The sequence below is a fragment of the Nipponia nippon genome, unplaced genomic scaffold (genome assembly GCF_047370975.1).
Source record: "Nipponia nippon isolate SJK-2023a ecotype South Korea unplaced genomic scaffold, ASM4737097v1 scaffold_15, whole genome shotgun sequence".
Classification (NCBI taxonomy): Eukaryota; Metazoa; Chordata; class Aves; order Pelecaniformes; family Threskiornithidae; genus Nipponia; species Nipponia nippon.
In genome coordinates, this window is record NW_028262331.1 from 10,927,758 (window position 1) to 10,955,262 (window position 27,505).

Consider the following 27,505-nt stretch of genomic DNA (forward strand, 5'->3'; position numbering starts at 1 on the left):
TTTTTCTCCAGCATCATAACTTTTTATTCGTCGTGTTGGTCTCTGCACTTCTGTTCTGCATTGTAGTTGTGATCCTCACCAAGTATGTGGGATTCCTGAACCACAGAAATATTGTGTCAGCAAATGGCTTTTGTATGGTGTGGAGCTGTTGCTACCTTTCACCTGTGCCCTACAAGTGCAGGCTACCTGTAGGAGGTATCAGTGTACTTACAGGTACGCTGCAGACAGCTGCTTTTGATTTTTCTCTGGCCTTCTCCTTTAATTGTAGAAAATGAATTGGCTACATTGGTCTTACATGTTCATGGAAATTATTTCATTTCCTAATAAGAACCACAGAGCATGTTGATCTTTCATTAGGTCAACACACGATTTGTATTGCCACAAAGGTAACCCAACTTGTATTTTGAAAATCTTTAACCTTTCTTGACTGATGGAGCAGCCTAGCAGGGAATTAGATCCAGAGATTCAGTCTATGTTCTGCAGTAGGTGTGCTTTTGAGGTAGCCAACATGATCTTATCTGTCTGTTCTATTTAGCTGCTCTCTTTGCTGCTGTTACCATGCTTTCTGAGCAAAGCCTTAGGTTTTTTTGTTGTAAGCAACAACCGCAAGAAGTATTCCACAACGTTTCTGAGTGTCTGTGAAAGAAACTGGGTAATCCTTGTGTTTGGAAAGGTGAGAAACCTCTCCCGCGTAACTGTGGTTTCTAGTGCATACCGGCTGTTCTCTCCCACAGTTGTGTTGTTGAGAATTGGTTTACCTGTACGGTAAGTGCTCCTACCCTGGCTTTATGTTGTATGGGAGCTTGTAGAAACAGCCTATTTTTATTCATCGTGGTAGGACTTTTGGTTCTTGTGACTGGGTGATACGATTCAGTCTGTCTGCTGCCTCTGTCCAGTTTGCACAGAGCTACACGTTCTGTGCCAATGGCAACTCTTCTCTTCTTTTTCCCTTTTCTGCCTGCACTAACGGAGGTCTGTCCTTTACTCAGCGCGGTCCGGCCCCTCCTGCCTGCCATCTCTCTTTTCTGCACCGTTCCCTTGGGACCTCTCCCTTTGCTTGGGTGTTCCTCTGGCATCTTTTCTTTTGCAGCCACAACTAACGTAGGGTTTTCAGCAGCAGCTGGAGGACTTAGCTGAGAGCGAGCTCTGGTTTAGTAAGTATCCTGAATAACCCTGCTAAAGGAATGATCTTGCCTGCATCCTTATTTGCTTTGGAAGGAAGAGCTTGAACGCTTTCCCGGGCACCCCTCGTGGTTTTGCAAAGTGCCATCCTTTTGCCAACATCGGAAAGTGAATCAAAGAAGCTGAGCGTGCTCTTCACTCTTTTAGTGGAAAACACGGAACTAAGCACTAGAAAAAGCAGATTTAACATCTGTCACTAACCTGATGCTTCAACCCCTTCTCTTCCCTAGCGAGGCTCGTGTGCTGCCGCTGCGCTCCCCGAGAGCTACTGAACATCTGGGATCCCCGGGCCCCTCCCGGGCCGAGGCTCCTTCAGGACCGGGGTGGTCGCGGGCTGGTACCGAAGGAAATGGGGGTTCCCGGGGTGGCCCCCTGCGAGCCGGCGGCGCCGGGCCCGCTCCCGGCCGGGCACCGCGGCTGCGGGGCCGCGCGTTACCTCAGGGCCGCGGGCTCCCGCCTCGGCCTGGCCCCGCCCCCGGCGCGGTTGCCATGGGGCCCGCCCGCAGCCCGGGCCGCGGCGGCAGGTGCGGCCCCGCCCCCAGGTGACGTCAGCGGCAGCCGCGGAAGATGGCCGCGGAGCAGCGCGGGCCGCCGCAGCCTCCCCGCCCTCGGCCGGGCGGCGCGGAGCCTTCGCCCCGCGGGCGCTCCCGCAGCGGCGCGGGCGGGCGGCTCTGAGCGCGGGGCGCGGCGGGCGGCCCCGCTCCCCGCTCCGCCATGAGCTGCTCGGCGGACGCCGTGAAGGAGAAGCTGCTGTGGAACGTGAAGAAGGAGGTGAGGGAGCGGCGCGCGGGCGGGCGGGTGTCCTCCTCAGAGCTGCCTGCAGAGTCCCGCGCTCCGGCCGCCGCTCCGGGAGGCGGCGGTACCTCTGCCGCTCGGAGACCCCCGCCCCGGGAGGGCTCCGGGGCCGCGGGCCGTCCTGCGCGGCCCCGCGGCGGGGTCGGGCCGGTGAGGAGAGGCTGATGAATTTGGTTCGTCTCTCCTGCAGCAGGGCCGTAGTTAAGAGTTTGCCTAGAGTAAATGAAATAAAGCTTTGGCCAGACGGGATAAAATCCCAGTTTCCCTTCAGGAGGCGATGAATGGGAAGCGGAGGATTTGTTCGGCTACAACTGTTTCACCCTTTCGGTGCTGCTGCGGTGGAATATGTGACCTTTCCGCGATCGGAAAATGAATAAATAAAGGCGCTGCTTAGCCAGGCTGTTGAAGTGGAGGTTGTAAGGCTGCTCCAGAAACGTGTCGGCGGTTTTGCTGGGTTTTTCCCAAGTGAACCTGGGGAGGAGGGATGCTCGCTCCCCTGCCCCTGCAGCAGGCGATGGCTGTGCTCCTCTGCTGAGGCAGAGCTCACGCTCCCGGCTCCTTTTCCCTGGGGTTATGTTTCCCTTATTGCTAGTTCTTTACTAACTTTTCCTTAGCTGTGAGTTTTAGAGGAGAAAGGGGGAAAATAAGTGATAAGAAAGCTAGTCCTAAGATACCCTTGGATGAATGGAATTGGCTCCCAAATGCCAGAGCCCTGGCAGGAGTGCCTGCTCCCGTGGTGTTAACACCTGGGCTTTAGGAAGGGTGCTGAGAAAGGGGGGAGGAAGGCTGGGTTAATTTGGGTGGTTGTTCTTACAAAGAGCTGTGGGATGTTTACATGCTGGGGTAACCTGAGATCCATTGGTGGATAAACTACTGAACACCCCGCGCCTGAATGGGCACGGTGGCGTTTGGGCTGGTAGTGCTTCGGTCCGTGCAAAGGATGATGCTGGTCCCTGGCAGGGTGTGCTCGGCAGGACGGAGTTCCTCCTGTGCTTGGCGCTGGGGTGGAGTGGCTGCTTACCGCAGAGCGAGGTTTGTGCCGAGACCTGCTCCAACAGGATGTTTTTTGGGGTCCCTGCCAGGGTGCTCTGGGAGGAGGTGCCTAGTGCTGTAAGCGTGCCTTGGTCTCCGAGCACCGTCGTGAACACGCTCCAGGTGGAAGTGGCAGCGTAGTGGGTGGCCACCTCTTCCCAGTACACCCCAGTACCATATTTTGCATTTTTGCGGCATTAATGGTGTAACAGCTGTTTGTAGCTGCTTGTTGTTACACAGGAGCTACATGAAGATGTCATGCTTATCCATCACAGCAATAAAAAGTAATTTTAAAAAGCTAACTGTCCCGCTCCTTCTCCTCCCCCAGTTCACAGCTGGGGAAATTTGAAGTGGTAGGAGAGCAAAATTCATTAGCGCTCTACTGAAAAGTTGTTGCTGTGGCCAAGGTTCCTGAGCCTGAATCTGATGTCCTAATGCTTGTTAGTGTTGAAACCAGAAAATATCAGGTGTCTCAGACAGTGTAGGTTGGCTGGAAGTGGTAGAGTAGGGTTAGACACGTAAAGAGCAATCTGTACACAAAATGGTAGGGCTATGTCCTAGAATGACCCGGCCAGCACCTGGCTGCAGGGCACCCAGCAGGTGTTACCTATTGCTCACTCACGTATTAAATGCCATGAACCTGCCACTTCATTTAGAAATTTTAGCTTAACCCAGGGCCTTTGAGCCAAGATAGTGTAAGGTTCGATTTAGAAGTGTGTGCACTTGCTCTCCTGGGTTAATGTTTAAATATATAAACAAATTTGAGAAATGTTTTCCAACTCTGAGCATTACAATTGCGTGCTAATGTATGAAATTGGAAGTGAAATGGATTTTCATGATCCAAGCCAGCTTGAGCTGAGAACAAGTGGTATATAATTAAAAAATCTGAGGCTAATTTGTTTTTAAAGTCTCTAAAATGTTTTTAATTGGACTCTTAGCTTTTAAATTACTTGAATAATGCTTGAAAGTGTTATTCTTACCTTCTGTGTCATCTGCATTTTGTTTTGTCTTTGATGTGGGGTTTTTTTTTCTTCTCCAAATCCTCACAAATGCTCTTTTAGAGGATATATATTGGCTTGGCTTTTGGGGGGTTGCCCAGAGCTTTCTATCCTAAAATAGTCATGAGAGCTTTTTGGTGATTGTGTGCCCCTTAAGGTAACACCTCTTGCCTGCGCACTGCACAGGCGTGTGGTAGGGGACCCTGGTTGTTCTGCTCACAGCCAACAAATGGTATCAGGAGGCAGTGAGAGACACTGAGGTGGAGATTTTCTTTTTCTTTTAAACAATCAGTCAATGGAGACAGGAATCAAATGCAATCCACTAGTATTCCAACCACCAGATTATGCTGCCCTTAATGACAGTAATTAACTTTTTCAGGTAGAATTTTCAACCTCATTTTTTATTCTGTGTGACTTTTCACACAGCCACTTGTACCTGCGTGTGTGTTGGTGGCCTTGTTTTGCAAACTTGACTAGTCCGTGTCCATTCTCAAAGTGACCATTCCCTTCCCTTGTCCTTTAAACCCGGGCTCTTCTTCCCGTTGAATTATTTTCATGTAACCTCAGAGTTCAGAGTAAGCATGTTCTTTCTGTATGTTGTTTACACCAAACCTATTAAAATTCAGTTGGTTTTACAAAATATAAAATGGTTGTCTCTAAAGTCACTTACTGTGATGTGATTTTTTTTTTTTTTTAATTTTGTCTCTCCCTCTCAGCAAAAACTTTTGCATTTTTCCTCTGGGAAAATTTAATGTTGTTTGCTTTTTCTCAGATGGACTTTCAGTTCCCACTGGTAAAGAACGTATTTTGTTGGCTCTAATAGAAAGGAGGAGATGTAATGTGTTTTGAAAATTTAACTCTACTGGGATTCATGCTGAGGCTGCTTATAAGTTCACGTTTCAAGCATTTATCTCTCTCTGCAGGAAAATCTGTTGTGACAAGTAGACTCATAAAACAGGCTTCTCTCTGGCCGTTTCCTTCTACCTACTGACATGGAGGATTTTTTGCCATTTCTGCATTTAAACACAGCACTCTTTCTCGCTGTGAAGCAAACAGGAGAACAATAACCTTAGCAGTTTCACCCTGAAAAATTTCAGAGCATTTCAGAAATGCAATTGCTCATCTTACAACTAAAATGCAACTGCTTTTGAGCAGAAATATAGTACTTATTTAACAGCTTATATTTACACCACCCACTTCTTCATCAAGAGTAACAAAGAGTCAGTGCAGCAGGAGCGATCAATAAATGAGATGAACAGTAACTACACAAGCTAAAGAAGGCACGGATGCTGGACATAAGGTTTTCTCCTTTGAGGAAAAAATGCTGTGGGTTTTAGCTGTGGTCCTGGTTATTCCAGTATTTTATGAGCACTGTTCTTTGCCTCCAACGCTGCATTGTCCCTGTGGTGCTTCTCCAGCATCCCATCATGATGCACGGCTGGGGAAAGAGCTGCAACCTGTATTCTGTAAGTGGTGCTGGTTTGCAAGGTCGTTCCTAACCCTGAAGGTTGCAGGTATGTTGAGAAGTGCTGGGTCAGCTCTGGCCAGAAATCCATCGTTGTGGCAGTTTAGCAAAGTTGCGGTGAGGCAAGTCCTAGCTGTCTGTTCTCAGTGGCGTGGGCCAAGAACTCAACAGAGGGTTGGAAAAGGTAACATCTGTGGGTCTCTTCCAGCCCTATGCTTGGGAATAAATTGGTATATAGTCAGTGCATGTCGTGTCTTAGTAGTCTTCATTTTCTTCGTCTCTTATTCCAGCAGGTTGCTGCAAAATCGGAGTTTATTTCCATTTTTAAAGATTCCTTATAAAAAAACCTCAAACATTAAACATAGAGACATTTCGCTTGTGTATTTCTTTGGTGAAACTTATTAAACCATCCATGTATTATGACCTCTGTTTGGTGTGTGACTGCCTCTGAAAGTTTTGGCCATTGTTAGATGTAGAAGAAAGTCAGAGCAGTGATCCATCATAATGTTGTGCAGATACATATCAGCTTTTATTTGAGGAGCTTGCTTTGCTTTACCTGGATAATGCTACCAACCAGGATATTCTTCACTCCTCGGATGCCAAGATCTTTACTTGGGTAGGCAGATCTTTCCCATCCTTGCTCTCCAGTGGCTGGTAAACTTGGTGCACGTGTAGGCTGTTACCTTTTCCAGGGAGAGCAGAATGTCTGAGCCTGTCGCTGAGGCCTGTCGAAGATGTCTGTGCTTCCCCTGATGCAGTGCTGCTTCTGGTTGACGGATGGAGAGACTTGCTGCTTTTCTGCGTGCTTGTGCCACCTGGCAGGTGTAAATGAACAGCCTGATTAAGGTGAGCAGATCCTGTGCTGGTCTTACAGAGGAGGCACAGAGAACGGGAGGGATGTTTCCAAGGCAATGGAGGGAGCCTGTGTCACACAAACCTCTGTCACCTCCTGCCCACCCGAGCAGGTTTCTCTCTGGGCACCTCTCTGTTAGCAGCCCTGGCTCCAGCTGGAGGAGGCAGCCCTCCACCCCTTGCGGCAAACCGCAGTTCAGTAGGCGGAATAGATTTCTGTACCTGTGCAGGTGGATGGGTGGATGCGGGGAGGGCAGGCTATTGATGTTTTTTTTTTAATGAGATTAATTTGCAGTTTGGTCAGGTCCGCTAGTATCTGCAAGTGGGTGTCTGTGTAGGCTTATGCTCAGAAAGCTTCATTGACAAGTGCCTCCCCAGAACACAGAGACACAACAGCATAATTCCCTACAGAGAGCTGCACAAAATTGCAAGAGGAAGGAGGAAAAAAAAAAAAAAAAAGAAAAAGAAAAAGGCTTGTGTTCCATTTGATCAGAAACATTTGATTTAGCTCCTTGCCTGGAGCATCCCTGAATTACATGGCAGTGAGGAATGACGTGGAATTGAAGAACACTGTATTCCAGCCTTTCAGTCTTCACATCGCTGTCTGCGTCCTGAAAATGTTTTCTAATAACATTCACTGACTCTCCAGAAAATGTGCACAGGTTGCTCTGTATTCGGTGGCAGTGGGGAACAGACACTGATTGCTTGCCTGGTCTGTCCTGCTTAGCTCCAGAGGTCTGGGTTCAAGCTCTGCTGACAGGCTGACCATGTGGTGCTGCTGTATAAAATTAGGGTTGATTATTGCATCTGAAACCTTTTTTTTTTTTTTTTGTTCTAATTTTTTATACACTTTAAATTTTTTGTTCCTAGGCTACAGACTGGGATCTAAATAACATACTGAGCTAATCAAGGCTAATGATTGGGGTATGCCTGGGAACTGTGACAGCAGGGAATTGGCCTCTGAGCTCCAGAGCCCTTGCTCCTGGTAGACGACTCTTCTTCCTCCCTGTTGTCAGGAATTGAATTCCAGTTACTGTTCTCCAGGGAGCTCAGACTGAAATCACAGTTTGCAGTTCTGAGTGGTGCCTAAATTCATGCCTGAACTTGAGTCATATGTGCATGACTTACCCAGGTGGAGCTTTCATGCTTCCTCCTGTCCACCTTAACGCTAGTGGCACTTGCAGGTACTTCCTCCCTTTAGTAAATCAGGCCTTTCGTTTAGTAGATTAAATATCGTTTTCATCCAGTGAAGTTGGAACAGCTTGCAAAGGTTGGGTCACCGTCCTTCTTTCGCAGATGGGTCGGCTGAGGCACAGAGATGAGTTGGCTTGGAGGCAGCGGATGGCACCGTCTCTGTACTTCCACTGCAAGCTGTGTTTGCCAGAACGTGCTGCCTCTCATGTGCGAAAACGCAGGTCAGGGTCTGAGCTGGAATTGAAACAGGCAGAGCTGCGCAGCTGTCCTGTCCCCTTCCCTTTGCTGAGCTGTGGGCTGCCTAGGTGCTGTTATCTAGGTGATTTCAGACCTCTGGGTGAGGTTTGGAACAAGTTTTGTTGTGTTCCTGCCAAGACAAACAGACATCAAGCCTGTAAATCAGCAATGATGCGAGTAAAAATGTGAGAAGGGGAATGCTGGAGAAACAGGGTAATCCAGGTGATTGCTGTGTGAGATCCCATCCATGAGACCTTCTCACACCTTTGCTTCTTTCTTGATATCTTCTTACTCCTCCACCTCCTACTGCTTTACTGTAAGGTCCAAAGTTCTTATAGCCATGTCAGAAATGCCCCAGGAAAGCAACAAATTGCCTTGTTAGGAGTTTGTATTGTCAAGGCTCAGTATGTCAACAGTAAGCCAGGTTTTAAAAAGTGCGAAAGACTTGCTTTGAAGTTGTCAAATAGAAAAGATGTTCTACTTTCAAAGTCTCTTACATGTTTGCTTTCCCCCCCTACCCCCAATGTTTTCTTTGCAACTCAGGGGGCTCCTGTTTGATAAGAAGTCCAAATTCTGTAGGATCTACTTGATCCAGAATTTGGGGCGAGGAGAACACCATATGTTGAAAGGCTCGTGCAGCAAGTGCCGGAGCTGGAGCTGCAGGCTGCTGCCAGCCGGGGTGGGGGTGTAGGAGTGGGCATGGAGGCCTCAAGATGATTAGCCGGGGGAAGGCATGCTTGATTACAGCATCCAGAATTGGCTTCGCAAATGATCTTACTGGAGGAGGAAGCCCTCCAAACCGGAGAAGGCACTGAGCTGCCTCATCATCACAGCAGTGCAAGTACAGAGCCCAGCTGTTGATCAAGCATTGCACCTGCAGCTTCTCCTGGTTCCAGCACTGAGTGGGAAGGCTTAAAACCTTTGGACCTGTCAACGCTACGAAGAAGCAGTAACCCAGCTAGCTTTAAACTGGTTATCTCGGGTACCAGATGGAGCCTAATGAGAGCTGAGTGCACAGTTGCCAGCCCTGCTGAAAAGCATGGATCGAGGTCCCCTAGGCGTGCAGACCTAGCCCCTGCGGCAGGCTGGTGCTGATCCTTGCTGTACAACTCACACCGGCACTCAGGTCAGACTGAGTTGGTACACAGGCCATGCTGCTGAGCTTGTTGGTAATGAGTAGCCACAGAGTGATTATCTGCCAGATAATTCACTGTTTGTTGAATTCCAGGACTGCTGTAAAAATTATTTTCAAGTTTTTAAAAAAAAAAGTTGGAAGAAGAGAGTATCTTGTTGAATCTTCTGCCACAGTAGCACTTACATTTGTATCTTGAAAGTGATGTGGCATTTATTTAGGTAGAGTGTCCTAATCCCATAATTATAGCTAACAAATGAGAGGAGCCAAAAATGATTGTGGATTTGTATCTGGAAAAGCAAGTGCGCCGTGGCCAGGAAGGAATGAGTGTCTGATAAATGAGTTGGTTGAGGCAAATAGGTTTCATCTGGTGTCAGGCAAAGGAAGCCATTGGGGGAGGAATAAGCTAGCAGATGAATGGAGGGTAACTGCAGCCTCTCTTCAAGAGCCTAATTGTAAGATGTGTCTGTTTTCTTCCTTAATTTTTGAAAGTCAGTGATCTGCAATTAATTCCCTGTGGAGCTTGACACATCAGCCTTGAAACTGGAGAGGAACTTTGTTTTAAATCAGTAAGAAGTGTGATAAATGTAATTGTATTTGCTGTAATTGTTAAATTGTGTCTAGAAGCGAAAACTGAAGGCACCGTCTTCTCTATAGGTGCTGTATTATTTTTGTATAGAGTCTGGTGCAGCAGAGCTTTGAGAGCATCATTTGTAATTACTGCGGTATGTACAGTCCCCAAACAGGAGAAAGGTTGCAGTAAACCTCTCTTGGGACGTACGCCTGTGTAGCTCAGGGATTCTTTGTGCTTGAGGAAGAGCAGAATGCCACAACTGGAAAGAGCACACAGCAATACATAATCTTGTTTCGTGAGCAGAAGTAACTATACTCAGGAAGGCCAAGGATGAATTACATAAAAAGTTTTGCACAGCGCTTTGGAACTTCTGCCGAAGAAGTTCTCCGGAGGGCACTCTGAAATAATTCATCCTTTTATAGGGGCACGCCCCAAACAGACCTGTCCTTATTCTACCAGAGGTTCCCTCATCCCATGAAAAGCTGCTCAGGTTTGTCCTTCCTTTCCCGTGTTAAATGCTTTTATCCTTCCTTCCCTGCAAAGTGTAACTTGCGTGAGTTGTTAGTCTTTTGGTGACGGGGAAAGGGCAAGCAGAGGTTGAAGCTGAAACTCCCAAGTGCTGTGCTGGTTTGTGTTGGGATCTTACAATCACTTCTTTTTATGTTTTAGGTAAAGCAGATCATGGAAGAAGCTGTCACCCGGAAATTTGTACATGAAGACAGCAGTCACATCATCGCCTTATGTGGTAAATGACACACAAAAGAGCTAACGCTACATAACCTTACTTTTCCTATAGAAATGTATTTTCTCTGCTGTTGGAGGTAAATGCAGGGATTTAAATATTAGAAATCATGGAGTTCAGGCCCCTGTCACTTTTTCTTAACATTTGCTACATCCGTGTGTACATTACAAATAAGGAAGTAACTCTTATTAAAATGGCATTATCCAAAATAAGTACCCAGCCAAAATGAAGGGGTGATTTACTAGGAAGCACTAGTAAATTAAAAAATATGTATTTGGAGGTACGATACAACCCAGAGAATAACTGCCAAAAAATGAAGTTTTCACAGCTATGGCTTAGAATCTGGCACCTACCTTCCAGCTGAAAGCACTTTGTTCTGTAAGTTGTCTCAATGTAGTTGAAGAATAAGGTGCCTCATTTTGAGCACAGGTGGCAGAATCCAGGCCAAAAAGTCATTGAAAGAGCTGCTGCCTTTTTTAAAGAAGGGGAACAATGGAAATTGCAGTGACTTTTCTAGCCAGCGTCATGCCACTGGCTAATTGGCATGTTCCAGATCTTCACAATACTTCTCTGCTCTCCACTGTGCGCTGAATGCTGTATTACAGAAATGGTGCATTTGAGAGATTGAGGTCTAGGCTTTGACATTATGGACTTTCTTGCATATTTTTTAATCTAATGAGTGAGCCATTATGTTGGTGACTTTTCCTCATGGCTGTATTTTGGAAGCTGCATTACCAAGAAAATAAAATTTCTTTGGAGATAACGTCGTGTATACCAAGAGCAGCTAGTGTTTCAGCACTCTGTGAATCGCTCAAAATCTGAATAAATTCTAAAATTTGGTGGTGGTTTGCCTGGTCCCAGCAGACTTAGACTGATGTGTGTGTGTTGTGATGATGGAGTGAAGCAGACCCTGTGTGGGTGGGTGGATAAAGGATGGTCCAATGCTGGACTCTCAGTAGAGGTCAGCTCCCAAGAGTTCACACCAAGTACGCCTTTGGAAACTTGGCTACTTCATTCAGTGCCTGAGAAGGAACCGTTGAATGCTGGTCCAACACTTCTGTAATCTAGCCCGTAATTTACTAGGGCCAATAAAAAATTAACGCTATTCATCAGACTTCGGTGTGTGGAGAAACATCTTGGCAAGATACTGCTGAGAATTAAAGCTATGTAAATGTGTATGTTGGCCTATGAATTCTTGGCTGCTTTCTCTTCATGCTTCAAATTGAAGACTTAACTGGGAGCGATGCTGAGAATGATTGGAGAACAGCCATCATCTGAACACTTCTGGATTTCACAGAATAGAGCATTTGCAGCCAGGCATACCCAGTTATGTGTTGATGACAGTGGAGAGGTTAAGAGTGGAAGTTAGATTTGGCTTTGGAGATAAGTGGACTGTTTAGACAAAGAAGTATTGACACGTGTTACTGAAAACCAAAGTCTGAGAACAGTAACCTTCTCCTGTCGCAATATTGAAATTCCAACTTGCTGTGCTGTGTGTGGTTATTATGTATGCAAGGCTGTTCTTACACTAGTCTCCTTGCTGTTTCCAAGTTATCTTTTGCTTGCAGCTTAGGATAATTTATTCATCCCTACATATTCAGTGCAGGAGTACAAGATTTGGCCATGTTCTCTGGCTAATGTTTTATTGCTATTAATATAGACTGGAGCTGTTTCCTCCATTTAGGATGTGGTTATGTTAAATATTCCCCTTTTATCTACTATATGTTTGTGCTATACAGGGGAGAAAAAGTAACTGAGGAAAATGGTCCCAAGATAGGAGCAGGTGAAGAAACCCTGAGCCTGTGCCCTTGCTGTGGGCTACCTGTTTGATCTGGAGAGCTCCCAGTGTCGTGTGTCTGTTCTCTGTCTTTGAAATTATATTCTGTAAGATGTGCTGCAGTGTTGATGTAAGGGGTAGTGGGGTGGCAGCTATTTCTGTTAGAATCTGCTTGGACAAAATTAGCAATACTGTAAAAATCTTCTTAATATTTCTCCCTCCCTTCCACGGTGATTCCAGTTGGTTTTGTGTTCTGAATTCTGTAGGGTCTGAAGAACTAATAACTCTCCATGAGCTGCCTTATTATTGCCCAGCAATCCTACCTATCCTAAGGAGGTATTCCAACCTGCAGCTGCTTTGAATGTAGGACTTAATTAACTCCAAACCAGAAGTAGGTGAAGCTGAATGTTCTGCTATCACTTCAGCTAATTGAATGGAGAAACCGTTTCCAGTAGATTTGGCTAACAGCTCCTGGCTGGGGCACTCCTGTGTGTGCAGTTCTCTTCCCTCCCCCACTCCAGTTTCATGTGCCTCTTCAAGAGGTTTTTCCCTTTTATTTAAAATTAGATTGGCTCAGTACATGAGTCACTTTCAGTGAGTCTTTGTTATAAATATAGAATCTTGTGAATCATTTTACTCTCCTGCAAGACTGAGTTTAGCAAGAGTCTCTTTAGTACATGGTAGTTGATTTTTAGGGCCTGTCTGCATCAGTAACTGAAAATTTCCTAGGTCTCCTAGGCCCTACCTGGCTGAAGGTGCCAATTAAGTAGTGTGTACCACTTTTCCCACGCCCTTAGGTGCCTCTCTGTTACAGTGCGTGGCTTTGTAAGGACAAGAAACTCCACGGCTGAGATGGCAGGCTCAGTGTTCGCTGTTCAGCCCCATGCTGGACTACAGCATCTCTGAACAGAGCTTAGGTGCACCATCTGTTAAGCAGAAGGAAGTTCTTCACGTAAGATTACTGCAGGGCGTTGAGCCTGAATGGGTTTCCTCACAGTCTGGCTAGCCCTTGAAATGTGTCTCCATGGTCCTGGATTCAATCCAGAGGGTGCAGTTGGACAGAAGAGCAACTCATGTTGTGTAGGGTTCGGTTGCAAGTCTAGAGGAGCTGATATGGGATTTGACTCTATGGAGGTATGTTGGCATCCAGTGGGTCGGAGGGCCCCTTTCCTGCCCCAAGGGCACCCTGATGAGACCACAGAAAACGTGTACTGAGAGAGGAGACACGGTCTCGGCACTACCTGTCTAACCTGGTGAGCATAGAGGATGAAGCAGTGAGCTCACCTTTGCAAGCTCCTGAAGGAAACGCCGTTCTCCGGACCCGGAGCAGCTCCATGCCGCCCTTGCTGGTCCCTGGAGCAGGAATGCCTCTGTGCCAGTCAGCTCTACTCATCCAGTGGGAGAGATTTCTTGTAACCACGATGACTCTGCTCGCAGTCTGTAGTCTTCACCTGTGTGATCTAAGAGAAGGAAAACAGTGCTGACATTTTTATCCTTGTGGGGAAGCAATGAATGCAGATGTTTTTGCATTTGTTCTCAACCCAGTTTATAACCTAGTTACGTTCCAGTTACTCTTTCATCCTATCTGATTTATGAAAGGTCTAGCTCTGTCATTCAGAGCCGTAGCAGTTCAGTTTGGACTGTGTGCAGTGTAGCTAATGTGTGCCATGTTGGGATAAAAATTCCAAATTTCTTTGAGCTCCAGGTTGCTGTTGAGTGAATTTCACCGGTACTGTGTTGTCAATCAGAGTATAATGAAATGACGCAAGCTCTGTGGATGTTCGTAGCATCTTTAGTGGACAGGCGTTTCTGTTGGAAACTGGATGTGGATGCTTTCAGCCTGGGTTATCTGGTGCCGTTTCCTTAGTAACGGTAGCCGACATCGTGTGACGTAGGGACCGTGCCTTGCTCGTTCAGCTGAGTGCCATCGCTGCGGGCCAGGGAGAATGCTGTCGCTCTCCTCCTGCATCCTCCCTTGCACCAGCTTCCCTGAAGTTTTCATGGCTGGTCGTGTTCTCGCCGGGAATACTCACCCTTCCCAGCTTTTACGCTCCTGAGGGAAAGGAGGAAGAAAAAGAAAGCTTTTCTTCTCTCCGTCTCTGCAGTTACCTAACGTGTATTTACCAGTAATCTGCAAGCAGAGTTTTCCAGTTCAGTGTGTTACACTTACTGTGTTTGTCCAAAAACTACCTGCAGCTTTGCTAAGCCTTTTTCTGCGCGGTTGCCCATCTTCAGGTCTGACAGTAGCGTGCTGCTATAAGCAAAGAATTAAAAACCTGTTTAAATCAGCTTCATACAGCAAACGTGATGGAATGTGCCTTATTCATGAATGGATCCAGGACAAGGTTACCCAAATGTTGTTCTTTGTCTTCAAGGCCATGTAGGTCATGTCCTGAATCTCACAGGACTGATTTTCTCCAAGGGGTCTCTTTTATGTGTCCACTCAAGATCTTTCATTATCTCACTTCTTAATATTTCTTCTTTTTCCTCTTGTTAGCTAAAAAAAAAAAAAAAAAGTACAGAAGGTTTCACAGAAGCTAGAAATGTACTAGATTAAGATATCTTTACTCCACATGTACAAAGCCAATTCAGACTGTGCTTAGTAATGCTCTTTATCGTGTGTACCCTCCCCCCCCAAAAAACCCCCACCCTTCAGACACTTTCAGTCTCATCTTTGAAAGCAGCATTTTGATGTTTGTCGAAGAGCTGTCTCATTTCCAGTGGATGCATTTCACGCGAGTGTGATGAGCTCCGTTGTCCTGTCTGCTCAGCGAGGTAGCCCTGAGGAACTGGGGCAGCCCAGAACACTTTACAGAGCTGGGGCCTTCAGCAGGGCACAGGCAGGGGCTTCTGCCCGGTTTGCAAGGTGCCTTCGGCAACATCAGAAAAGAGAACCTTTGGGAAAGTTCTTCCTTCTCTGCCATTCATCCAAATTATTGCATCCGTGGTGGAGCGAGTGGCCAGACTCTGTTCATTGCAACAGCACGGGTCACCGGGACGTTTGTTTAATGCACTTCATGTTTTGCTTGTTTACTCCGTGTGCCGAGCTGTAATAACTGCCCCTGATCGCTCAAACTGCGTGCTCCGTTTGTATGCATTATTCATTGGAGGAAGAAGAAGAAGAAGGGAGTGTGTGGGGAGCCTTCTCCTGGAAAAGACACTTAAAGCAAGCCATATACACAGTGCATACTGCTCCTGTAATCATAGTAATTAAATGTAGAGTATATTTTTAATGTCTTGTTTTTAAAGGTTAATTGATAACGACTCTGAAAACAAACTTTGTCCAGACAGTATCTCCCTCAGTGAAGTTAACAGTGTATTGTTCTGATTGCTGTAATTATTACTTAAGTGTAGCAAAGATGCTGATGAATAAAACTTGGGATTGTACAGAATGTTCAACATTCACTGCATGTTTGTTTTAAAGGAAGTGTGACCTTCGAATTGACTCGTAATTAAATTATTGTTCATAGGAGTTGACTGTGCTTGACCTGGTTTATAATTCAAACGTATTTTTATATTGTTTGAAATGAGTCTCAGTAGTTTGTTCTCTTTGCATAAATATTTTGAGTGCATTAAATGAAATAATCCTGAATTCTCATGCTGTAAAATAATTGCCATAGACTTCTGGTGGATTATCGAGAGCTGGAGTATGCCAGAATCAAAACATACATTGTTTAGATGTAAATCCAGCGTGCCTGCTTGTCAAAGTGAATGTAGTTACTGCGTTTTGGGGGAAGGTTAGCAGTAAACATGAGTAAAAATGGTAACTTGGGCACTGTCAAACATAGAATCATAGAATCATTTAGGTTGGAAAAGACCCTTAAGATCATCGAGTCCAACCGTTAACCCAGCACTGCCAAGCCCACCACTAAACCATGTCCTCGAGCACCACGTCTATCCGTCTTTTAAATCCCTCCAGGGATGGAGACTCTAACCACTTCCCTGGGCAGCCTGTGCCATGCAGAACTTGCCTTTTCGATGAGATTTTTATTTGAATTAGGGAAGGGATGAGCTGCACAAAAAGCTTTTTTTGGCCTGAATAATAAATCTGCTACCAGTAATTAAACCCATTAATTGAAATGTGCAGAATCCCTTTGTGGTTGAAATGAAAAGGCCGGTTCTGATTTTGAGCTGTAGAACGGTATTTAACGTTGTGCTTGAGGCTTCTGTTAAACCTTCTTGGAGGACTGCAGGTTTGCTTTGCATTTGTTCCTCGGGATGTGAACGGAGACGAGAGAGTTGGGGGTTTCCATTGCTGTCCCTGGGAGCTGCGCCGCCGGCCCTGCCTGGGGACCTGCCTGGGTTTGCCCAGGCGCTGTGCTGGGCAGCGGGTGGGTTTATTGCAGGGCCATCACCGTTGGCTGCTCCTTTCCCCCGACGTCAGTGGCTGGTGTCTATTTTTCTTTGGAGCCCCTCGTGCTGGAGGAAAGGTGATAGCTGCAGCAGTTACGTTCCTGGTAGCTGTGCCTGGTGCGTGTCTGGTGAGCCTCAGAGCCAAAATGGTCGGTCTGATACCGCTGGATGGCTTCAAAAAGAGGCCCGTCGTCTCTTGGGATATTCCTCCTTAGAATGTTATGGGCATTATCTGTAAAATATTGATATATTTATTTTATTGTGGCAGCTAAATTTCTTCTCTTTTGCCTGGGTGGTGATAGAGAGGAATTGCACAAAGGCAGCTCTGTTCGGTACACTGCAGCGAGAGGCTTTTATTTGGTCTGGAGCCTCGCAACTGCATCGCCTGTTTCTGAGCTCTCAGGACGCGTGGTCTTGTTAACTGGCTGCCTGCCAGCGGCAGTGCCAATCTGCTCGAGTGTCTGAACTTGAACTCGAGTCAGCTGGGAGTAGGCCGTAGGTTGGGATTTTATGTTTCAGGCAGCTTTCTCTGGTTTTATCGTACTACTGCATTTTTTGCTGGCAAGGAAGGGAAGACCTGTAGACCTGTAGCGCCTCTCTGAATTGCATCCTGTGTTCCTGCTGATGCCGAGATGTTGGTGCGAGTGTGACCTCACCACTCGTCAACTAAAAAGCAAAGAAACTGGACTCAAATTCTGTAAGGCATTGAAGCTCTTCCATCAAAGAAAAAAGCAAAACTCCTATCTTCTTTTTGTTTTCTTGATGCTTTGGGTATCTGTTTTGGTATACTTCGGATGCTTGATGTGTGCTGTTTCGTCCCGTTCCCAGTTATTAATATAATTTGATTTACCCCCTGTGTAGGTTACAGTCCTTCACTTCAGAGGCATTTGGAAGTCTTTCCTTACCTCAGTGTCATTTAATTATCTGTGCCTTCCAAATCTGTTACAAAGCTGCGTTTTATCTAGACCAGAGTTACAAACCAGAAACATTTTTCCCCTCTAAAACCCCAGCAGTACATTTACTATTTCTGAATGTTAAGTTACCGTTCTGTCTTGATAGATCTGTCGAGAATACTTGCTGCAGAACCTGCAGTTTCATGTGCTGGTCCGTTCCAGGCTCGATGTGCAGAGAAGAGGAACAGAGAGCCTCTCCTGTGGGCGAAGATTAGAGAGCTTGGCTTGCTCAGCCGAGGAGACAAGCCTGTCCCCTTGATTGAGCTGCATTAACCTCAGGTTTTGTTGTCTCCATTATGCATATTGCTTTTCTTCTCTTATTAACTGATGAAATTTACTGTTTTTTTCTGGGTAATGCTGTGTTTAAATACCACAGATCTAAAAAAAGAAAAACAAAAGCCATCTCATGATCTGTCCAGTAATGCGTTGGGAAAGGTAATGGATCTGAATATTAAATGAAGGTGTTTATACGGTATCTGTGACTACGTGTAGTCATGCATGCAGGCCTTTAAACAAAAGAAGGATGTGATCACTGCACTGGGGGTAGCTTGTGTTATAATGAATTCACATTAGTAAGGAGTCCTTGAAGCGGTGCTCTTTCTCTGTGTGAATAACACGTTGGAGAGGTGGCCTAAGCCCTTTCCGCTGACATCTGCAGTCCCAAAGTGAACAGACACTTGCCTGGACACGAACCGAGTGCTGACTTGCCCAGCTACCGGTCCAGTCTTCTCTGGAAGCAGTTGCTTGCAAAACCTTTGGTAGTGGCTGGACACGGGAGTGAGGAGGTGGATGGGTGAGGAGGTGGATGGGTGAGGAGGTCCATGCGGCGGCTGTACAGTGCTGTGTGTGCACCTGGCCAGCTTTGCAGGGGTGCATCCTTTCCTTGGTGGATGACTTCCAGGTCTATAGGCATCATCTCCCAGGTGATCGGTAAATATTATCTTACTCCTTCTTCTCAGTATAGTGTCATATGCTCCTCTAAGATGTGAAGTGGCTCCTTCAGCTTTCCTTGCACTTTCTTCAGCGCAACGAGACTAGAATATGATCTTGACTTGGGACAGGTTTTGTTAGTTCGGAGCTGGACTCCAGGCTGAGGATGAAAACGGCTGCTTCTGTGAAATACTCCTTAGCTGGTGTTTGCATTCCTTTTCAGGCAGAGCAATACAAACACGCTGTTTGTCTGTTTTAATCTGTGTGCGTATTACATGCAGCCTGCCAGCGTTCCCCGTCAGGGTACTCACGTACTCTGTGGACTTGATGCCAGCAATATGGCTTGTGTGGGGCTTTTGAGGATGTGAGGCTGGAAGCCCTCTCGCGCTTATTTCGGAGACTTCTTAAAGAGCGTGAGGTTTTTAAATCTCATTCAAAGGAGTTGCTGACCTGGTGCAGTCTTTGAACTGTTTATGCCCTGTTTGTCTGGTTGGGGTGTATCTCATGTTGTGTGCTTTTGCTTTCGAGCTTCTGAAGTGTCTGCGTACATCAGGACTGCACAAGCATTTATTGTTCTCGGAAGCAAAGTTCTCGGAGGAAAACTGTTGCACACAAGTGCTTTTGAAGCAGCTGTGCTTTAGGCTTTAATTCTGCACTCGAGAGAAGACCTAATGTGGAGGTCCTGTGTCCATCCATTGCAGTTTCTTTTCACATAGCCCTGGGACACCTAGGCTTGGATAACTGTCAGTGGAAGATGCTTCCTTCTTGGAAAACAAGTAGAGGGAAATGTTAGTTGGAATAGCTCTGTATCAGTCAATATCGGTTCACAGTGAAAGGACTGGCAAATTCTGAGAAACAGAATGGTTCTTGGGTCCTGTTAACATTTTAGAACCAATTCAGTAGGTAACATGATTGCAGTTAATCTGCAAAACACTTATTAAGGTTGGACTTTCCGTCAAACAATTTAACAGGTACTTCCCAGCTTTAATTAGGCGTCATCACAGCTTCCTAAAGCAGATGAGCACTCCATTCGTTTTGGAGGTGGTAGACAATAGGAAAGCAGTTGTGAGGCCGAATTTTCTGGAGCCACATGCTTAGAGTGAGATCAATTAAGATCTGAAGTTTCAGGGTCTGGAAATATTTGTAGGAATACAATCATATAGCTCCAACTGAAATCCTGGACATGTCTCTGTCAAAGCTGGCAATGGAAAACCAGACCTGTGAATGTGAACGTGGCTGGTGACTCCTCAAGACCGGGTGCCTGGGTATTTCAGGGACGGATAGCATGTCTGACTTGCAGGAGTGCCTGGTAGTGCTGGTTAGGAATCTAAGCTGCTAATGTACATAAGGGTTAACCACAAAAACGTGGTTAGTTGTGGGACTGTTTTCTTCATTGGTCTTATGATGACTTGTTATCCCATTTTGCACAAAGTTAATTGTGTTTGAAAGAGAAGATCTAATTAGGAACCAATGACTGCATGATGCTGGAGCTCGTGTTTTTTCTTGTTCAGGACCTGAAATCCAAGCAATTATCAGAGTCACCAAACGTCACAATTGCCAGCCCCAAGCAATGAAAATTCATGAGTCAGAAATCTTTTCCTTCATGGCCCTAAATTACAAGACTGGATTAAAGTTCATGACAGGAAAATAAAATCAACTGAGGAATAGAAATGTATTTCTTAAATAAATTTCTTATCCAGAGATTCTTATCCAGTGGCATGCTTCAAGATGGTAAAGCTTGCAGAAGAATAACAAATGTCCGCATACTTGCAGTAAAATCGTGGAAGGCAGCGAAGTGGGAAACTCTCCTTTGTTTATAAGGTGAGAAATAAGTTCCTGATAGAAGCCCTTTCTCTGCCTCCTATTTAAAGTATGGCAACAAACTGTTAGCAGATGAAAGGAACCGGTGATTGAGTTGGAGCTAGCCTGGACCTCGTATTTGAAGCGTCCTGACTGTCCACACAACAAGCTGTTCCCACCAGTTTCAGTTGGAGATGCAGCCTTCCAGTTCCTCTGAAAATCAGCCCCGTTAGGAAGAGATGCCTTATGCTTTGGGTTTTTTAGGTGATTGCCTTGTGGCTTCTAAATAGCACAGTGCTCCTAGGATCTGACAAAAAATTAAGAATTTGCTTTCCTCTCTTTCTTTTTTTCTCAGCTCACAGGAATGTAACTTATGTAGAAATAGATGTAAATAACCATTGTCCAACCAGGCATTTTATTATTTTAATTCTTCTGGCTTTCTAAAAAATGCAGTTAACCTGCTACGTTTTTAAAAAATGCAGTTAATCTGCTATGGAAATGGAGGTCTCATAAGCAAAATATGAGCCTCCGTGTATTACTACTCCTATTTGTAAAACAAATTAAGCATTTTCAGTGATGAATAATGCTTATAAAATAATTTACAGAGGTTCTACCTTGCTTCATAAACACATTAGCCCAAAGAGAGTACCAGAGATGATCATAATTGGGGGGAGGCAAATATTTTTTCACACAAATTTAAAAGCTTTTGATTGTGCTCCAAAGATGACTGCTTTGAAATAACAAGTGGCGTGCTATGGAGGGGAAAAAAAAGGCGACAGTGAATATTAGCTGTGATGTGAAATCCGTTTTTGAACTCCACGTGGTTTTAGTTTGAGAAGTGAAATACAATCTCTCATGCTTTTTAGAGCAGTCTGCTAAACATTTTACTTTAGTCCTGGGCCATCAAACTGGATCATATTCAATTATTTAGAGAAACCTCAGTCATTTTGATTTAGCTTTAATTGGGTTTAATGGAAACAATTCCATTTTCTGAAGGGTATTGAGATCCTCGAAGCTTAATGGTCAAGATTTTAAAGAGGAGCACTCACCAACTTCCAGCCAGAGCTATGTTTAGAACTGAGGATTGTCCATTTAGAGATCTTTTTTTTTCCCAGGGATTTACTGAAAATGTGATGTCTGTGTCCTGTCTGTGTGGCAGAGCAAAACACAAGTAGCTTGAGTCCAGGTGAACTTAACCATTAAACAACACAGCCTCGGATGTTCAGTCCTGCTAACTGCTGCTTTTACCTTGCTTCGCGGGGGAAAAGGGGCTTTCTCTTGATATGGATTCAAACCATCCAGTTAACTATAAGTAGAGTTTTCAAATTAAATCATTCTTTTACAGTGTGTTTTCAACATTTCTTTAACAGTGAATCTCCTTTCACATGAAACCTCCAAGAGTGAAATGGAGAGGTTTTTTTCTGGTGCTTATCAGGTGCAATTTTGCTGCTGGGCTCTTCAAGGCAGAGACTGTCTCCGCCTAGACAGTTGCGCAGGACCTAGTTCTGTGCAGTCCTCATCACAGATAATGTCTCTTTGTGCTGCTGTAAAATAAAAATACTTGGTGTTCTTCTAGCACCTGTCACCTTGGTATTTTCCTTTGCATGGATTCCAAGTGATTTGCTAGATTAGTTCTTTAACAAACACTAATAACAGTAATAGATACTTTCAAGGTCTTCATTTTGCAGCTTGAAATGAAAATGAAATTAAATATGAAAACAGTTTGCCCTCCCAGTTGATCTAACATTGGGCATCTGGACTTCTCAGCTGACCAGTCAGAACAAGAGCTACAGCCGAAGTACGGTGCCTTTTAACTCCCTAGGATACCTGTCTCTTAGCAGTGCCGATGTTGTTCTAATATCACCGTGGTAGGGCTGCTGTAAATAAGAATGTGTCATAAATGTGCCAGACTTGCAGTGAAGCTGCAAGCTTCAGATGTCCACAGCCTGGTGGTGAAAGAAAAAATGGATATATGCTAAAGGAAAGTACTGTAGTCATACATCAGCAATGGAAGAAACGCATCAGCACAGAGAACTGGTGCGTGTAGCTATTAAGGGATACCCAGTTATAAAGCATGAGTTGTACTTAACTGCTGAGACATTAGCTTGAGGTTATGATTATAAAGAAAATATTTAATTGGACTTTACTTCTTATACTCTTGCTTCCTACTCGTCTATTCTATGAAGAAATTTTTTTTTCTTTGTACTAAGGGTACTTCCTCTATCTCGGTGACATGAACTCTTTCATTCCGGAGGTTTACGTGCTTAACCCTGAAAATGATTGCAACCCTGAAAATTAAGAAGTGATCGCAGATATCTTTATGTCATTCATACCCCATGCTACGATATTTAAGTCACAGCAGCAGAGGCCCGAGGAAGATGTTAGTTCAAAATGAACCACTTTTTTAAGTGCTTTTTGTTCTGATAGGTGAGGGAATCCTTGCATCTTGGCTGCAGTGGTTGTTGCAGGCTTGGTTTTGATGAATGATGTATTGAAAATCAGGTGAGGCAGGTGGGAACGAGAGTTTGGCTGTCACACAGCACTCTCCTTATTATCCTTGCTTTGTGTCCCATGAGCGTACTTGGGTTTGTCACATGAAATCCCTTATTTGCAGCGCAGATTTCTGTGAGAGGCTACGATCCTTGGCATCTGAAGGCAGAATGTCAAATGGGGATTGAGACTTAAGCACGTGCTTGCTGTTCAGTTTTTCCCTCTTCCATACAATGCGCAAAGCAGTGCCCTTTGGACAGAGGAGCAAATTTGGATATCTCCTCTGCAGTCATTTGCTTCTTAGCTAGCATGCAGGTACAGCTGGGTATCTCATCTACTCAGTGTGCGTTTCTCAATGACATAGCATGCTATAACTTGGTAATAAAATTGGTTTCAAACTGGGCAGATCTGTGATTAGCTAGGTAAAGCAACAGCAGCTGGAGATTGTGAGCATCTGATTGCTTCTTTATCATCCTCCTCTTTTCACTTGTTCTTATTTTCTTCAGCCTCATGAATTCTATTCCCTGTGCAGAGTTTCCATGAAAACAAGGTATTTAGCTGCGGTGTTTCTTCCTGTCTAAGGAAAATTTCATTTGCTAAATAAACCCCATAAATAATCCTTCCACAGGCCTTCTTTTCTCTGCTTACCGCCTTTCCAGCCGCATCCCTGGAGCTCTCTCATTTCACACTCCATTAAGTCACGTCAAGATTTTCATAAAGGCAAAAAAGGAGAAAACTGAAGTTGTTCACCTGACCCTGCAAGAAGTAGCCTGTTGAAGTCATAAAAACATGACATTTTTCAAAGCTTGTTGGGGACCGTGATTATTTGGACTGTAAATCAATAATATATCTGCACTTAATTAAATTCAGCGGTGGATACTGCAGGGGGTGTTCTTCAAAAGTGGCTGGAGTTAATGAATTTTTAGATGGCTGCTGTCAGCTGGACGATACAAGGGAATTACCTGAGCTGTCTTGATTTATTCCAAGTGCAGTGCTGCTCTTCCAGTCTGTACCTAATGAATATCTGTGTTTTTCTAGAGTCACTTTCTGTATGTATTTATTGTTGTAAGTATAGGGGCAGTAGGCAGGCTCAGGATCACATTGTGCTCTGCTCAGAAAGCTTACAGTAGGTAGTTATCCCTGTGCATGCATACATATGAATAAAAGCATATGTATGTGTGTACAAACTACCTGTTTGTACACAAAGCTACCTGTTGATGTCTTTCTGATGCTATCAGTTCCTCCAGAAACAGCTAAATCTTCATCTCTTTTTACATCTTTTAAGAGTGTCAGGTTCCAAAAAGGATAAAATGGGTTCATTTTCTTTAAACTAGGTAAATAGCTTCATTTTCCTGCCCCAAAGGTTCTTCCAACTATAACACCTAAAATGTTTTGTGTCTTATCTTTTTAGGCAGCAATCTGAGCTCTGCGTTCTGCAGTTTGCCACTCCGGGGGATTACCTATTTTTGGTTTCTTAAAAATAAAGAAAAGTGGGTTTGCAGAAATGTGATTTACCTAACCCTCCAGCTCTCTTCCTCCAAAATAGTTCTCTGTCAAGATTATTTTTTCCCGCCCCCCAGCCCTACCACGTATTCTTGACGTTGTCTCCATTGCGTGCTGGTTGGGTTTTATGCATGTGTCTCTGAGTGTGGTTGTAATACAGAACCTGTATTGATTTCAGCTGATGGAAAACGTGTGCTGATGCACTGTGGAAACGGGGAAGGGGAATGTTTGTGCACACCACGCCGTTTTGTGTGTTCGGTTTAAATTTCTTGTCATTTCTGACACTGTCCAGCAGAACAACAGGAGGGGGATGTGTTATATTCAAGATAAATGAGTTAGTTCAGTTTGTTTTACCTATTCCCACAAGCCTACAAGATGAATGCCGAGAGCCTGCCATGGTGAATTGATTTAAATCCAAGAGCTGGCCAAGAGACAGTGCTAATTCCCTTGCAGATTACCAGAATGCAAGAAGCGTGAGCAGCCTAACTGCAGAGCAGTGGGTTTGTGGAGGCCTTCCTGCACAAGGAGAAAAGGAGGGACTTTCCTGGGGAGATGGGGAGGTTTTCAGGAGTAAGAGTTTGTAGATACTGGCTTATTTCACTGTAAAAAGTGTGCTTTTATTGTTTCAAGCCAATGCTTAGAAAATAGAAATCTAATTTGTGTGGTTGGTTTATAACAGAAGAGAAACGGAAAGAGAAAAGGTGAGTGGAGCTAAGGAGGCGTCCTCAAATACCTTGTATTTCCTCTCCGTAAAGCCATCTGAGCACCACTCTCACGGTCCTCTCATGTCTTTTGAAAGATTCTGCAGCTTGAGGTGATTCTTCTGCAAGTTTGTTCAGGATGTGTTAAAGTTTCCTTGTTGGCTGAGCTTGGTTGTGCGTGCATGAGAATGTGGTTGTGGGTGATGTTGACAAGGTGCAGCGAGATCGGTGCCTGCCTTTGGACGCACAGTGAACAAAAAGCCCTCCTTGACTCTTCCAGGCGGCTGACCTCTTTAACCAACGTGCTGTGAAGCTCCCGTGCCGCTTGCTGCGTTGGAGGGATGCCTTCCTGCTGTTGGACGCTACGGAGGTGACATCTGTGCGGTCCCCTGGGTACATCCGTGTTGCAAGGTGTACTCCCATCCTCAAATGTTTTACAGTTTAACTGGATAAAAGCCACTGTGTGTTTGAAAGCTCATTCAGATTAGGTCAGATGCGAATGTAAAGTCAGTTAGCTGTTCTGGAAAAACTCCCTTGTATAAGGGAGTCTGGAGAGAAAAGTTGGAGACAGACAGTGCTGTTAGCCTTAGTTTATGGGTGAAGTAGAGGAGAATGAGATGACTTGAAGGTTACACAGGCTGGGACTAAAACCTGAACCCACATCTCAGGGTGCCTTACACACAGAACTGGGCATGGTGCGTTAATCTCTCATCCCGTGGAACATACGTTTTGAGGCGATCCAGCAGCTAATTCCAGCGTGTCTCTCTCCTTACAAATAACCACTACACATGTACTGCAGTCAGCTGGGGACTGATGTTATGCCGAGTCCTTGTGATGAGAAATGTCACAATGGAATAATTAAATATTGGGGCTTTAGGGACAGTCACTGTGGAAATTGCCCTCCGTGGCAGCTGCAACATTTATTAATAATTAAAGCTGTGCCTGCTGTGCTTTTCACTAAATTTGTTTCATTAATATTTTATTGTTTTAAAGAAAGAAAAGAAAAACAACAGTGAGGGTGGGAAGAGAGCCTGTTTCCTAAGCAACAGTAATGCACTTCTTTGCAGTTATTTTTAAAGGCAGGTTGCTTCATTTAAGATTTGGAACCAATTATTGCTGCATTGCTTCAGGCATCCGGAAAGCTGCTTTTCTTTTTTCATTTTCTTTATTTCTAATTGAAAGAGCAAAACAGTAGCTGGGTTAAGAGCTGTTGTGATGGTTGCTAGACGGGATCTATGACTGTGATGTGAAGAACATCCCCATGCTGTCATCGCTCTTTGTTCTTCCCGTGCCGCTCTACCTGGCCTTGCAAAACCCCATGGGCAACCAAACAGTGCTCGCCCCCGCTGCTGCTTTTGCGTTAGATGCACAGATGCTCCCTCTTCCTTTGAGTAGAAACAGCCTTGCTTGCAGAGATGTCATCAGCGCTGGGCTCCCACTTGTGTAAGATCACAGGCATTGCCTTTGCCACCTACAGATGTCCTCCGATTGCAGCGGATGTTTCCTGCTATAAGCTGATTGCTGAGAGGGGTTGAGCAGGGATGTGCCCGTGTGTCCTGGTCCTCCTTTCGGGGAATAGTGCCATGCTCAGGCTTTCGTGCATAATATGGGTGAAAAAGCAAGGTGGCGGTTGCCTTCTGAGGCAGTAGTTCTGGGTGGGAAGTATAGCAGCGTGGGAAGCAGTGCCAGACTTGCCGCTCAGTAGCCTTGTTTGATGCAATCAAGCTCGTGTCCTAAGAGATGCATAACAGGAGCCTGCAAAAGCCGAGGCCGTTGGCACTGTTCCATTGCTGCCATAGAACATCTCAGTGAGTCTTTGGTTTTTGTATCTCCCAGGCTAGGACTCCTCTGGGTTCAGCGCAGGCAGGACCCTCTTCACAAACAGCAGTGAGAAATGCTAGGACAGATATTCCAGTATAGCCCAGGGCCAGCTGCAATAAAGCTCTAATCATGGAGGGGTTATTGGTGTTCTCTTCTTGGGGATGTGATGGAGAGGAGAAACGCAGGGACTTACTTTCCGTCTCACAAGGGGACGAGGCTGAATAATCTTTCTTCTCTGCTTCCAGTTAAAGCTGCTTACAGATAAAATGCTGATAAGTGCCTTGATCCTCAGTTCCTGACAATAAGTCTTAAGTATTCAAGAATGCTGTTCTCTCACTGCAAAAAGTGGAACAAATTTATACATATTTTCTTCTACTTTTAATCAGTCTTACCTATGTGTGTTTGACTGTCTCAGTATATGTTTATAGAGTGCTTGATGCAATGGGACCTTAGTCTCATCCAGAAAGTAATAAACACTTTTTTAAAATTTAGGATACTCTGTCCATTTGAACAGCGGTTTGTCGGTGCTGTTTACAGTGAAGCTGGAAGGTAATAAGCAATTAAATGAGGGATCACAAAGAAAGATGAATCATGCTGTTTTTTTCAGAGAGGTAGTGGGTGTAAAAGTGTATGAATACCTTGTTGTACCACTCGGTGAGGTTTTATTTGGGTTACAGCGACATGGAAGTAACATGGATGGGGCAGTATTTCTTTTGTCCACTTTCTAACACAACGGCAACATTGTCCATTTGCCCTGGGAACAGAAGGGGCTGTGGGTTTGCATGGCACAAGCATTTATGCTGAAGACATCAGCTGAATGCTGTGAATGCTCAAATGCTCTTATTTATTAAAAAAAAAAAAAAGAGAGAGAAAAAAAAGAAAACCCAGCAACAAAACAAAAGAAAAAACCAAGTCCGTCATTATCAGTAAGTACATGAGACATGCTGTTTCATTTATACCAGCTGTACCGCTTT

The 27,505-nt window shown here is 45.0% G+C and overlaps 1 protein-coding gene across 7 annotated transcripts in view; it reads left to right on the forward strand.

Annotated features, from left to right (window-relative positions):
• The first annotated feature begins 1,763 nt into the window (after nt 1-1,763).
• The window catches only part of SGSM2 (small G protein signaling modulator 2), a 62,552-nt gene continuing 36,810 nt past the window's right edge, over nt 1,764-27,505 (forward strand). For 3 of the 7 annotated variants that reach the window (XR_015703445.1, XR_015703446.1, XM_087751707.1), the window contains exons 1-2: nt 1,764-1,953; nt 10,131-10,206. Coding sequence is in view for 5 of the 7 variants with exons in the window: in XM_087751707.1 (XP_087607833.1) it covers nt 1,897-1,953; nt 10,131-10,206 (133 nt within the window). In the remaining 2 variants the exon portion in view is untranslated. The remainder of the gene's footprint in view (nt 1,954-10,130; nt 10,207-27,505) is intronic. The other 4 variants (XM_087751705.1, XM_087751706.1, XM_087751708.1 and 1 more) reach the window with 3 other exon arrangements.